Source organism: Oncorhynchus kisutch, linkage group LG20 (assembly GCF_002021735.2).
Source record: "Oncorhynchus kisutch isolate 150728-3 linkage group LG20, Okis_V2, whole genome shotgun sequence".
NCBI lineage: Eukaryota > Metazoa > Chordata > Actinopteri > Salmoniformes > Salmonidae > Oncorhynchus > Oncorhynchus kisutch.
Window position 1 is genome coordinate 339980 of NC_034193.2, and position 16732 is coordinate 356711.

Below are 16732 nucleotides of genomic sequence, written 5' to 3' on the forward strand. Positions count from 1 at the left end.
GTACTCTAATACACTATACTACTGGTATTCTGGTACTGTAATACACTATACCACTGGTATATGGGTACTCTAATACAATATACTACTGGTATATGGGTACTCTAATAGACTATACTATTGGTATCCTGGTACTCTAATACACTATGCTACTGGTATCCTGGTACTCTAATACACTATATTACTGGTATTGTGGTACTCCTATATACTATCACTATACTATTGGTATTCTGGTACTCTAATACACTATACTACTGGTATTGTGGTACTCCTATATACTATCACTATACTATTGGTATTCTGGTACTCTAATACACTATCACTTTACCACTGGTATTCTGGTACTCTAATGCACTATACTACTGGTATTCTGGTACTCTAATACACTATACTACTGGCATTCTGGTACTCTAAACACTATACTACTGGTATTATGGTACTCTAATACACTATACTACTGGTGTATGGGTACTCTAATACACTATACTACTGGTATTATGGTACTCTAAACACTATACTACTTGTATACTGGTACTCTAATACACAATACTACTGGTATTCTTGGTACTCTAATACACTATCATTATACCACTGGTATTCTTGGTACTCTAATACACTATCACTATACCACTGGTATTCTGGTACTCTAATACACTATACTACTGGTATATGGGTACTCTAATATACTATACTACTGGTATTCTGGTACTCTAATACACTATAGTACTGGTATTCTGGTACTCTAATACACTATACTACTGGTATTGTGGTACTCCTATATACTATCACTATACTATTGGTATTCTGGTACTCTAATACACTATCACTTTACCACTGGTATTCTGGTACTCTAATGCACTATACTACTGGTATTCTGGTACTCTAATACACTATACTACTGGCATTCTGGTACTCTAAACACTATACTACTGGTATTATGGTACTCTAATACACTATACCACTGGTATTCTTGGTACTCTAATACACTATCACTATACCACTGGTATTCTGGTACTCTAATACACTATACTACTGGTATATGGGTACTCTAATATACTATACTACTGGTATTCTGGTACTCTAATACACTATAGTACTGGTATTCTGGTACTCTAATACACTATACTACTGGTATTCTGGTACTCTAATACACTATACTACTGGTATTCTGGTACTCTAATATACTATACTACTGGTATTCTGGTACTCTAATACACTATACTACTGGTATACTGGTACTCTAATACACTATACTACTGGTATTCTTGGTACTCTAATACACTATCATTATACCACTGGTATTCTTGGTACTCTAATACACTATCACTATACCACTGGTATTCTGGTACTCTAATACACTATACTACTGGTATTCTTGGTACTCTAATACACTATCATTATACCACTGGTATTCTTGGTACTCTAATACACTATCACTATACCACTGGTATTCTGGTACTCTAATACACTATACTACTGGTATTACGGTACTCTAATACACTATACTACCGATATATGGGTACTCTAATACACTATACTACTGGTATTATGGTACTCTAATACACTATCATTATACCACTGGTATTCTGGTATTCTAAACACTATACTACTTGTATACTGGTACTCTAATACACAATACTACTGGTATTCTTGGTACTCTAATACACTATCACTATACCACTGGTATTCTGGTACTCTAATATACTATACTATTGGTATTCTGGTACTCTAATACACTATACTACTGGTATTCTGGTACTCTAATAAACTATACTACCGGTATTCTTGGTACTCTAATACACTATCATTATACCACTGGTATTCTTGGTACTCTAATACACTCTCACTATACCACTGGTATTCTGGTACTCTAATACACTATACTACTGGCATTCTGGTACTCTAAAACACTATACTACTGGCATTCTGGTACTCTAAAACACTATACTACTGGTATATGGGTACTCTAATACACTATACTACTGGTATTCTGGTACTCTCATACACTATACTACTGGTATTCTGGTACTCTAATATACTATCACTATACTACTGGTATTCTGGTACTCTAATACACTATACTACTGGTATATGGGTACTCTAATACACTATACTACTGGTATTCTGGTACTCTAATACACTATACTACTGGTATTCTGGTACTCTAATACACTATACCACTGGTATATGGGTACTACTGGTATATGGGTACTCTAATACACTATTACTATACTACTGGTATTCTGGTACTCTCATACACTTTACCACTGGTATACTGGTACTCTAATAGACTATACTATTGGTATCCTGGTACTCTAATACACTATGCTACTGGTATCCTGGTACTCTAATACACTATATTACTGGTATTGTGGTACTCCTATATACTATCACTATACTATTGGTATTCTGGTACTCTAATACACTATACTACTGGTATTGTGGTACTCCTATATACTATCACTATACTATTGGTATTCTGGTACTCTAATACACTATCACTTTACCACTGGTATTCTGGTACTCTAATGCACTATACTACTGGTATTCTGGTACTCTAATACACTATACTACTGGCATTCTGGTCCTCTAAACACTATACTACTGGTATTATGGTACTCTAATACACTATACTACTGGTATATGGGTACTCTAATACACTATACTACTGGTATTATGGTACTCTAATATACTATACTACTGGTATTCTGGTACTCTAATACACTATACTACTGGTATTCTTGGTACTCTAATACACTATCACTATACCACTGGTATTCTGGTACTCTAATACACTATACTACTGGTATTATGGTACTCTAATACACTATACTACTGGTATATGGGTACTCTAATACACTATACTACTGGTATTATGGTACTCTAATATACTATACTACTGGTATTCTGGTACTCTAATACACTATACTACTGGTATTCTTGGTACTCTAATACACTATCATTATACCACTGGTATTCTTGGTACTCTAATACACTATCACTATACCACTGGTATTCTGGTACTCTAATACACTATACTACTGGCATTCTGGTACTCTAAACACTATACTACTGGTATTATGGTACTCTAATACACTATACTACCGGTATATGGGTACTCTAATACACTATACTACTGGTATTATGGTACTCTAATACACTATCATTATACCACTGGTATTCTGGTACTCTAAACACTATACTACTTGTATACTGGTACTCTAATACACAATACTACTGGTATTCTTGGTACTCTAATACACTATCACTATACCACTGGTATTCTGGTACTCTAATATACTATACTACTGGTATTCTGGTACTCTAATACACTATACTACTGGTATACTGGTACTCTAATACACTATACTACTGGTATTCTTGGTACTCTAATACACTATCATTATACCACTGGTATTCTTGGTACTCTAATACACTATCATTATACCACTGGTATTCTGGTACTCTAAACACTATACTACTGGTATTATGGTACTCTAATACACGATACTACTGGTATATGGGTACTCTAATACACTATACTACTGGTATTATGGTACTCTCCCAACCCGTTAGTGTCTGTAGTCACACCTTTACAATGCAGAACACAGGTCGTCTGTCTCCCAACCCGTTAGTGTCTGTAGTCACACCTTTACAATGCAGAACACAGGTCGTCTGTCTCCCAACCCGTTAGTGTCTGTAGTCACACCTTTACAATGCAGAACACAGGTCGTCTGTCTCCCAACCCGTTAGTGTCTGTAGTCACACCTTTACAATGCAGAACACAGGTCGTCTGTCTCCCAACCCGTTAGTGTCTGTAGTCACACCTTTACAATGCAGAACACAGGTCGTCTGTCTCCCAACCCGTTAGTGTCTGTAGTCACACCTTTACAATGCAGAACACAGGTCGTCTGTCTCCCAACCCGTTAGTGTCTGTAGTCACACCTTTACAATGCAGAACACAGGTCGTCTGTCTCCCAACCCGTTAGTGTCTGTAGTCACACCTTTACAATGCAGAACATTGCAGTATGGATGAGATGAGATGGAGGTCATTACCACCTAAATAAATGATTAGGCCTTTTTTAGGTGTGACGCAGAATGTCACATCACATCAACGTGTGCCAGGGCTAAAAAAGGTTTGGGAACCACTGCTTCGTAGAATACCTGTTTGATGTCCTGTCAAATGGAGAAGGTGCAGGTATAGAAGTTACCACTAGGTGGACTCAGAGAAGCACTCAGTGACAGTTACTGCCAAGTTCCTATGGTCTGATTGAACAGCAGTAGCTTATCAGAACTGTGTAGACAGCTGGCCACTGTCACTATATACTTATCCGGGTTACAAACTGCAACCCGCTTTGAGTAAGAAATCATGAATGTATTCACATGAAATGCCTTGGTCCGCAGCGGGTCTCTCGGTGAACAGGGTAGACTTGGAAAGGGGGCTGGGCCTTTTTACGGTACGCTTGTAAGTCTCCGATTGTCCGAAATGGTTCCAATAAGTCTTCTACTGTTGTCCTTCTTCGTAGTTGTCTGGTATTCGGTGACTTGTTGTGAAGTCCTGAACAGAACTACAGAGTTGATTTTCCTTCCAATTCGCTCTTGAAGATGCTTCTTTGAAGATAGGCTAGCTAGCCGTATCGATGGTTCAATGTGGTGACGAGAGTCGCGTAACACGATGGTTTGAGCAGACTAACAGGATGGTCCTAGTTAAATTTGCTTTCGAAGATACTTTATTTAGGACAGCTAATCAGCTGTACCAGAGATTGTCCTGGAGGTAAGTTTATCGTTTCCACCTCGTGTTGAGAGTCAAAGTTCAAACCACTTTAAACAAGCAGCTGCAGCATAACGTTTTTATGGTCTAACATGGTCTTTTGCTTGAAAGGGGTGGTTCCGGCAGGGTGACACGTTCTCGGGGCGGTGACTGCTCACTGTACAAAGTTGTGGAAAACAATGATCTCTTATAGATTCTAAAATCACATCCCTCTTTTGAAAAAAAAAAAAAAACGCTTTCAAAATTGTTCATATTATATGCACAATGCATAGTATGGAAACCTCATCCATGTAGTGGGTATACTTTCCAAGTTACAGTATTTCCTTTATAATATTTTTAACGACATCACAAAATAACAAACAAAATGACATTAGTGTTCTATAGATGACCTCTGACCATTTCCCACGTTCTATGTTAGAAATATAGTTCCAGTAGTTGCTTTTGAACGTGTTAGAGTTTCTGCAGGAAAAGGTCTGTGGAGGCACATTCCTTTGGTGAATTTGGAGAGGGCAGGCCTGGATCTTCTCCCTTGATTTACAACAGGACGTGAGTTGTTAATCCCCTCTAGTTCTTTCCTTCCCCCTCTACGGGTGAGAGGAGGTCTGATTGAAGTTATTCATTGCAAACCTGATCTGAACTATTTGGATTCTACTGGACAGTCATGACATCGTGTTTCTTGGCCCAGCAAGTCTCTTCTTCTTATTGGTGTCCTTTAGTAGTGGTTTCTTTGCAGCAATTCAACCATGAAGGCCTGATTCACACAGTCTCCTCTGAACAGTTGATGTTGAGATGTGTCTGTTACTTGAACTCTGTGAAGCATTTATTTGGGCTGCAATTTCTGAGGATGGAACTCTAATGAACGTATTCTCTGCAGCAGATGCAACTCTGGGTCCTTTCCTGTGGCGGTCCTCATAAGAGCCAGTTTCATCATAGCGCTTGATGGTTTTTGCGACTGCACTTGAGTTCTTGAAATTTTGCGGATTGACTGACCTTCATGTCTTAAAGTAATGATGGACTGTCGTTCTTGCCATAATATGGACTTTTACCAAATAGGACTATATTCTGTATACCACCCCTACCTTTTCACAACACAACTGATTGGCTCAAACGCATTAAGAAGGAAAGAAATTCCTCATGAAGTTGGTTGAGAGAATGCCAAGTGTGTGCAAAGCTGTCATCAAGGCAAAGGGTGGCTACTTTGAAGAATCTCAAAAATAAAACATATTTGTTACTACATGAGTCCATATGTGTTATTTAATAGTTGTGATGTCTTCACTATTATTCTACAATGTAGAAAATAGTAACAAATAAAGTAAAACCCTGGAATGAGTAGGTGTGTCCAAACTATTGACTGGTAGTGTATACTGACCAAAAATATAAACGGAACATGTAAAGTGTTGGTCCCATGTTTCAGGAGCTGAAATAAAAGACCCCAGAAATGTTCCATATGCACATAAAGCTTATTTCTCTCTCATTTTGTGCACAAATGTGTTTACATCCCTTTTAGTGAGCATTTCTCCTTTGATAATCCATCCTCCTGACAGGTGTGGCATATGAAGAATCTGATTAAACAGCATGATAATTACGCAGGTGCACCTTATGTTGGGGACAATAAAAGGCCACTCTAAAATGTGTAGTTTTGTCACACAACACAATGCCACAGATGTCTCAAGTTTTGAGGTAGCATGCAATTGGCATGCTGACTGCAGGAATATCCACCAGAGAATTTAATGTTAATTTCTCTACCATAAGCCGCCTCCAATGTCATTTTAGAGAATTTGGCAGTACGTAGAACCAACCTCACAAACGCAGACCACTTGTGACCACACAGAAACGTCATAAAAAACAGCTCCAGGAATCTGAGGGCCCGGGAATAGGTTCGTTGATGATACAACATTGGAAGTTCGCTAGCAACAGCTTCTGGACAGATCCAGTCGATGATTTGATACAATGTTGCACTTCACTAGCAAGAGGTCAAGACCGTTAGAAAGGGAGACAGACAGGCGGAGAAGATAGATGAATATGAATGGAAGAACCAGAATTTTCATCCAGATATTTTTTACTGTTTTTTTATGTATTTTACTTAGTTATCTCTGAGTTATAGACCTACTGCTACATTGGCCTATAGGTTATCTCTGAGTTATAGACCTACTGCTACATTGGCCTATAGGTTATCTCTGAGTTATAGACCTACTGCTACATTGGTCTATAGGTTATCTCTGAGTTATAGACCTACTGCTACATTGGTCTATAGGTTATCTCTGAGTTATAGACCTACTGCTACATTGGTCTATAGGTTATCTCTGAGTTATAGACCTACTGCTACATTGGTCTATAGGTTATCTCTGAGTTATAGACCTACTGCTACATTGGTCTATAGGTTATCTCTGAGTTATAGACCTACTGCTACATTGGTCTATAGGTTATCTCTGAGTTATAGACCTACTGCTACATTGGTCTATAGGTTATCTCTGAGTTATAGACCTACTGCTACATTGGTCTATAGGTTATCTCTGAGTTATAGACCTACTGCTACATTGGTCTATAGGTTATCTCTGAGTTATAGACCTACTGCTACATTGGTCTATAGGTTATCTCTGAGTTATAGACCTACTGCTACATTGGTCTATAGGTTATCTCTGAGTTATAGACCTACTGCTACATTGGTCTATAGGTTATCTCTGAGTTATAGACCTACTGCTACATTGGTCTATAGGTTATCTCTGAGTTATAGACCTACTGCTACATTGGTCTATAGGTTATCTCTGAGTTATAGACCTACTGCTACATTGGTCTATAGGTTATCTCTGAGTTCCAGACCTACTGCTACATTGGTCTATAGGTTATCTCTGAGTTATAGACCTACTGCTACATTGGTCTATAGGTTATCTCTGAGTTACAGACCTACTGCTACATTGGTCTATAGGTTATCTCTGAGTTACAGACCTACTGCTACATTGGTCTATAGGTTATCTCTGAGTTATAGACCTACTGCTACATTGGTCTATAGGTTATCTCTGAGTTATAGACCTACTGCTACATTGGTCTATAGGTTATCTCTGAGTTATAGACCTACTGCTACATTGGTCTATAGGTTATCTCTGAGTTATAGACCTACTGCTACATTGGTCTATAGGTTATCTCTGAGTTATAGACCTACTGCTACATTGGTCTATAGGTTATCTCTGAGTTATAGACCTACTGCTACATTGGTCTATAGGTTATCTCTGAGTTATAGACCTACTGCTACATTGGCCTATAGGTTATCTCTGAGTTATAGACCTACTGCTACATTGGCCTATAGGTTATCTCTGAGTTATAGACCTACTGCTACATTGGTCTATAGGTTATCTCTGAGTTATAGACCTACTGCTACATTGGTCTATAGGTTATCTCTGAGTTATAGACCTACTGCTACATTGGTCTATAGGTTATCTCTGAGTTATAGACCTACTGCTACATTGGTCTATAGGTTATCTCTGAGTTATAGACCTACTGCTACATTGGTCTATAGGTTATCTCTGAGTTATAGACCTACTGCTTCATTGGTCTATAGGTTATCTCTGAGTTATAGACCTACTGCTACATTGGTCTATAGGTTATCTCTGAGTTATAGACCTACTGCTACATTGGTCTATAGGTTATCTCTGAGTTATAGACCTACTGCTACATTGGTCTATAGGTTATCTCTGAGTTATAGACCTACTGCTACATTGGTCTATAGGTTATCTCTGAGTTATAGACCTACTGCTACATTGGTCTATAGGTTATCTCTGAGTTATAGACCTACTGCTACATTGGTCTATAGGTTATCTCTGAGTTATAGAACTACTGCTACATTGGTCTATAGGTTATCTCTGAGTTATAGAACTACTGCTACATTGGTCTATAGGTTATCTCTGAGTTATAGAACTACTGCTACATTGGTCTATAGGTTATCTCTGAGTTATAGAACTACTGCTACATTGGTCTATAGGTTATCTCTGAGTTCTATGCTCTCATGTCTGTAGCCTCCAATGGATCATGGTGTATCAATGTGTCCATATGAGGCTGGGGCTCTCGCTCTAGCTGAATTTTAACATTTTGTTTTTAAAAAATGTTATCCCCTGTGTTGCAGTGACCACAAAGACGCTCCTCTTTGGTTAGCCATGTCTTTTTGCGTCTCCCTTTTTATCCCATTGGTGGTCGCTGAGCTTGGTCAGGATCCGTCTCTGTTTTATAGCTGACATTCAGGACTCTTTTCAGGGTTCAGCTCTTGGGTTTCCACTGCTTTGAATTGCAGGGATGTTTTGTGGCTTCAGTACAAATTGTGACAACATTTTTAATTTTCTCTCCCCCCCTCTCTCTCTCTCACCATCCATCGCTCCCCCTCCCTCTCCTCCCTCTGTCCCCCTCCCACTTCTCTCTCCTCTCTGTCTCGCTCCCTCCCCCAATCTCTCTCGCCTGTTCCCCCCTCCCCCCTCTCTCCGATCGCTCTCCTTTTCTCTCCCCCCCATTCCGCTGCCTCTCTCTCTCTGTTCCACACTCTCTCTATCCCCCCTGTCTCTCTCTCTCTCCCCCCTCTGTCTCTCTCTATCTCTCACACTCTCTAGAAGATAACTATGACTCCCTGAGACAGAAACTGTGTGGTAGATACAGGGAGAACAGTCCTTCCTCCTTGCACTCCTCCATCTCTCCTTTCTCCCTCCACAACTCCTCCTCCATCCCTCCATTCTCGATCCACTCCTCTGTCTCTCCTCCTTTCTCCTCTGTCTATAGAGGTGGTCAGGACTGGCTCAGTCAAGTGAACAAGTGTCACTCATTTACCTCAGGTAAGTAACACATCACAGACACTAATGCAAGTTCCCCTCACCTCACTAATACCTGACCACCCCACTATCACTACCCACCTAGTTCCCCTCACCTCACTAATACCTGACCACCCCACTATCACTACCCACCTAGTTCCCCTCAACTCACTAATACCTGCCACCTAATACCTGACCACCCCACTATCACTACCCACCTAGTTTAACACACTGACCACCCCACTATCACTACACTGACCATCCCACAATCACTACACTGACCATCCCACAATCACTACACTGACCACCCCACTATCACTACACTGACCACCCCACTATCACTACCCACCCAGTTTAACACACTGACCACCCCACTATCACTACCCACCTAGTTTAACACATTGACCACCCCCACTATCACTACACTGACAGCCCCACTATCACTACACTGACCACCCCACTATCACTACAATGACCACCCCACTATCACTACACTGACCACCCCGCTATCACTACACTGACCACCCCACTATCACTACACTGACCACCCCACTATCACTACACTGACCACCCCACTACCACTACACTGACCACCCCACTATCACTACACTGACCAACCCACTATCACTACACTGACCACCCCACTACCACTACACTGACCACCCCACTATCACTACACTGACCACCCCACTATCACTACCCACCCAGTTTAACACACTGACCACCCCACTACCACTACACTGACCACCCCACTATCACTACACTGACCACCCCACTATCACTACACTGACCACCCCACTATCACTACACTGACCACCCCACTATCACTACTCACCTAGTTTAACACACTGACCACCCCACTATCACTACACTGACCACCCCACTATCACTACACTGACCACCCCACTATCACTACACTGACCACCCCACTATCACTACACTGACCACCCCACTATCACTACACTGACCACCCCACTATCACTACACTGACCACCCCACTATCACTACACTGACCACCCCACTATCACTACTCACCTAGTTTAACACACTGACCACCCCACTATCACTACCCACCTAGTTTAACACACTGACCACCCCACTATCACTACACTGACCACCCCACTATCACTACACTGACCACCCCGCTATCACTACACTGATGACCCCACTATCACTACACTGACCACCCCACTATCACTACACTGACCACCCCGCTATCACTACACTGACCACCCCGCTATCAATTAACTGACCACCCCGCTATCACTACACTGACCACCCCACTATCACTACACTGACCACCCCACTATCACTACACTGACCACCCCCACTATCACTACACTGACCACCCCACTATCACTACACTGACCACCCCACTATCACTACTCACCTAGTTTAACACATTGACCACCCCACTATCACTACACTGACAGCCCCACTATCACTACACTGACCACCCCACTATCACTACACTGACCACCCCACTATCACTACACAGACCACCCCACTATCACTACACTGACCACCCCACTATCACTACACTGACCACCCCCACTATCACTACTCACCTAGTTTAACACACTGACCACCCCACTATCACTACACTGACCACCCCACTATCACTACACTGACCACCCCAATATCACTACACTGACCACCCCACTATCACTACACTGACCACCCCACTATCACTACACTGACAGCCCCCACTATCACTACACTGACCACCCCACTATCACTACACTGACCACCCCACTATCACTACACAGACCACCCCACTATCACTACACTGACCACCCCACTATCACTACACTGACCACCCCACTATCACTACTCACCTAGTTTAACACACTGACCACCCCACTATCACTACACTGACAGCCCCACTATCACTACACTGACCACCCCACTACCACTACACTGACCACCCCACTATCACTACACTGACCACCCCACTATCACTACACTGACCACCCCACTATCACTACACTGACCACCCCACTATCACTACACTGACAGCCCCACTATCACTACACTGACCACCCCAATATCACTACACTGACCACCCCACTATGACTACACTGACCACCCCACTATGACTACACTGACCACCCCACTATCACTACTCACCTAGTTTAACACACTGACCACCCCACTATCACTACACTGACAGCCCCACTATCACTACACTGACCACCCCACTACCACTACACTGACCACCCCACTATCACTACACTGACCACCCCACTATCACTACACTGACCACCCCACTATCACTACCCACCCAGTTTAACACACTGACCACCCCACTATCACTACACTGACCACCCCACTATCACTACACTGACCACCCCACTATCACTACACTGACCACCCACTATCACTACACTGACCACCCCACAATCACTACACAGACCACCCCACTATCACTACACTGACCACCCCACTATCACTACACTGACCACCCCACTATCACTACACTGACCACCCCGCTATCACTACACTGACCAACCCCACTATCACTACACTGACCACCCCACTACCACTACACTGACCACTCCACTATCACTACACTGACCACCCCACTATCACTACACTGACCACCCCACTATCACTACCCACCTAGTTTAACACACTGACCACCCCACTATCACTACACTGACCACCCGCTATCACTACACTGACCACCCCACTATCACTACACTGACCACCCCACTATCACTACCCACCTAGTTTAACACACTGACCACCCCACTATCACTACACTGACCACCCCACTACCACTACACTGACCACCCCACTATCACTACCCACCTAGTTTAACACACTGACCACCCCACTACCACTACACTGACCACCCCACTATCACTACACTGACCACTCCACTATCACTACACTGACCACCCCACTATCACTACCCACCTAGTTCCCCTCAACTCACTAATACCTGACCACCCCCACTATCACTACCCACCTAGTTCCCCTCAACTCACTAATACCTGCCACCTAATACCTGACCACCCCACTATCACTACCCACCTAGTTCCCCTCACCTCACTAATACCTGCCACCTAATACCTGACCACCCCACTATCACTACCCACCTAGTTTAACACACTGACCACCCCACTATCACTACACTGACCATCCCACAATCACTACACTGACCACCCCACTATCACTACACTGACCACCCCACTATCACTACCCACCCAGTTTAACACACTGACCACCCCACTATCACTACCCACCTAGTTTAACACATTGACCACCCCACTATCACTACACTGACAGCCCCACTATCACTACACTGACCACCCCACTATCACTACACTGACCACCCCGCTATCACTACACTGACCACCCCACTATCACTACACTGACCACCCCACTATCACTACACTGACCACCCCACTATCACTACACTGACCACCCCACTATCACTACACAGACGACCCCACTATCACTACACTGACCACCCCACTATCACTACACTGACCACCCCACTATCACTACACTGACCACCCCGCTATCACTACACTGACCAACCCCACTATCACTACACTGACCACCCCACTACCACTACACTGACCACTCCACTATCACTACACTGACCACCCCACTATCACTACACTGACCACCCCACTATCACTACTCACCTAGATTAACACACTGACCACCCCAGTATCACTACACTGACCACCCCACTATCACTACCCACCTAGTTTAACACACTGACCACCCCACTATCACTACACTGACCACCCCGCTATCACTACACTGACCACCCCACTATCACTACACTGACCACCCCACTATCACTACCCACCTAGTTTAACACACTGACCACCCCACTATCACTACACTGACCACCCCACTACCACTACACTGACCACCCCACTATCACTACCCACCTAGTTTAACACACTGACCACCCCACTACCACTACACTGACCACCCCACTATCACTACACTGACCACTCCACTATCACTACACTGACCACCCCACTATCACTACCCACCTAGTTCCCCTCAACTCACTAATACCTGACCACCCCACTATCACTACCCACCTAGTTCCCCTCAACTCACTAATACCCTGCCACCTAATACCTGACCACCCCACTATCACTACCCACCTAGTTCCCCTCACCTCACTAATACCTGCCACCTAATACCTGACCACCCCACTATCACTACCCACCTAGATTAACACACTGACCACCCCAGTATCACTACACTGACCACCCCACTATCACTACCCACCTAGTTTAACACACTGACCACCCCACTACCACTACACTGACCACCCCCACTATCACTACACTGACCACTCCACTATCACTACACTGACCACCCCACTATCACTACCCACCTAGTTCCCCTCAACTCACTAATACCTGACCACCCCCACTATCACTACCCACCTAGTTCCCTCAACTCACTAATACCTGCCACCTAATACCTGACCACCCCCACTATCACTACCCACCTAGTTCCCCTCACCTCACTAATACCTGCCACCTAATACCTGACCACCCCCACTATCACTACCCACCTAGTTTAACACACTGACCACCCCACTATCACTACACTGACCATCCCACAATCACTACACTGACCACCCCACTATCACTACACTGACCACCCCACTATCACTACCCACCCAGTTTAACACACTGACCACCCCACTATCACTACCCACCTAGTTTAACACATTGACCACCCCCACTATCACTACACTGACAGCCCCACTATCACTACACTGAACCACCCCGCTATCACTACACTGACCACCCCGCTATCACTACACTGACCACCCCACTATCACTACACTGACCACCCCACTATCACTACACTGACCACCCCACTATCACTACACTGACCACCCCACTATCACTACACTGACCACCCCACTACCACTACACTGACCACCCCCACTATCACTACACTGACCACCCCACTATCACTACACTGACCACCCCACTATCACTACCCACCCAGTTTAACACACTGACCACCCCACTATCACTACACTGACCACCCCACTATCACTACACTGACCACCCCCACTATCACTACACTGACCACCCCACTACCACTACACTGACCACCCCACTATCACTACACTGACCACCCCACTATCACTACACTGACTACCCCACTATCACTACACTGACCACCCCACTATCACTACTCACCTAGTTTAACACACTGACCACCCCACCATCACTACACTGACCACCCCACTATCACTACCCACCTAGTTTAACACACTGACCACCCCACTATCACCTACCCACCTAGTTTAACACACTGACCACCCCACTATCACTACACTGACCACCCCACTATCACTACACTGACCACCCCGCTATCACTACACTGACGACCCCCACTATCACTACACTGACCCACCCCACTATCACTACACTGACCACCCCGCTATCACTACACTGACCACCCCGCTATCACTACACTGACCACCCCACTATCACTACACTGACCACCCCACTATCACTACACTGACCACCCCACTATCACTACACTGACCACCCCACTATCACTACACTGACCACCCCACTATCACCACTCACCTAGTTTAACACATTGACCACCCCACTATCACTACACTGACAGCCCCACTATCACTACACTGACCACCCCACTATCACTACACTGACCACCCCACTATCACTACACTGACCACCCCACTATCACTACACAGACCACCCCACTATCACTACACTGACCACCCCACTATCACTACACTGACCACCCCACTATCACTACTCACCTAGTTTAAACACACTGACCACCCCACTATCACTACACTGACAGCCTCCACTATCACTACACTGACCACCCACTATCACTACACTGACCACCCCCACTATCACTACACAGACCACCCCACTATCACTACACTGACCACCCCACTACCACTACACTGACCACTCCTCTATCACTACACTGACCACCCCGCCTATCACTACACTGACCACCCCACTACACTACACTGACCACCCCACTACCACTACACTGACCACTCCACTATCACTACACTGACCACCCCACTATCACTACCCACCTAGTTTAACCACACTGACCACCCACTATCACTACCCACCTAGTTTTAACACACTGACCACCCCACTATCACTACACTGACCACCCCACTACCACTACACTGACCACCCCACTATCACTACCCACCTAGTTAACACACTGCACCCCCACTACCACTACACTGACCACCCCACTATCACTACACTGACCACTCCACTATCACTACCACTGGACCCACCCCACTATCACTACCCACCTAGTTCCCCTCAACTCACTAATACCTGACCACCCCACTATCACTACCCACCTAGTTCCCCTCAACTCACTAATACCTGCCACCTAATACCTGACCACCCCACTATCACTACCCACCTAGTTCCCCTCACCTCACTAATACCTGCCACCTAATACCTGACCACCCCACTATCACTACCCACCTAGTTTAACACACTGACCACCCCACTATCACTACACTGACCATCCCACAATCACTACACTGACCACCCCACTATCACTACACTGACCACCCCACTATCACTACCCACCCAGTTTAACACACTGACCCACCCACTATCACTACCCACCTAGTTTAACACATTGACCACCCCACTATCACTACACTGACAGCCCCACTATCACTACACTGACCACCCCGCTATCACTACACTGACCACCCCACTATCACTACACTGACCACCCCACTATCACTACACTGACCACCCCACTATCACTACACTGACCACCCCACTATCACTACACAGACCACCCCACTATCACTACACTGACCACCCCACTATCACTACACTGACCACCCCACTATCACTACACTGACCACCCCGCTATCACTACACTGACCAACCCCACTATCACTACACTGACCACCCCACTACCACTACACTGACCACTCCACTATCACTACACTGACCACCCCACTATCACTACACTGACCACCCCACTATCACTACTCACCTAGTTTTAACACACTGACCACCCCAGTATCACTACACTGACCACCCCACTATCACTACCCACCTAGTTTAACACACTGACCACCCCACTATCACTACACTGACCACCCCGCTATCACTACACTGACCACCCCACTATC

At 44.4% G+C, this 16732-nt stretch overlaps 1 protein-coding gene across 3 annotated transcripts in view; it reads left to right on the forward strand.

Annotated features, from left to right (window-relative positions):
* The window catches only part of mymx (myomixer), a 59827-nt gene that overhangs the window by 20293 nt on the left and 22802 nt on the right, over nucleotides 1-16732 (forward strand). For all 3 annotated transcript variants that reach the window (XM_031798843.1, XM_031798844.1, XM_031798845.1), the window contains one exon: nucleotides 9361-9579. In XM_031798843.1, coding sequence (XP_031654703.1) covers nucleotides 9361-9579 — 219 coding nt within the window. The remainder of the gene's footprint in view (nucleotides 1-9360; nucleotides 9580-16732) is intronic.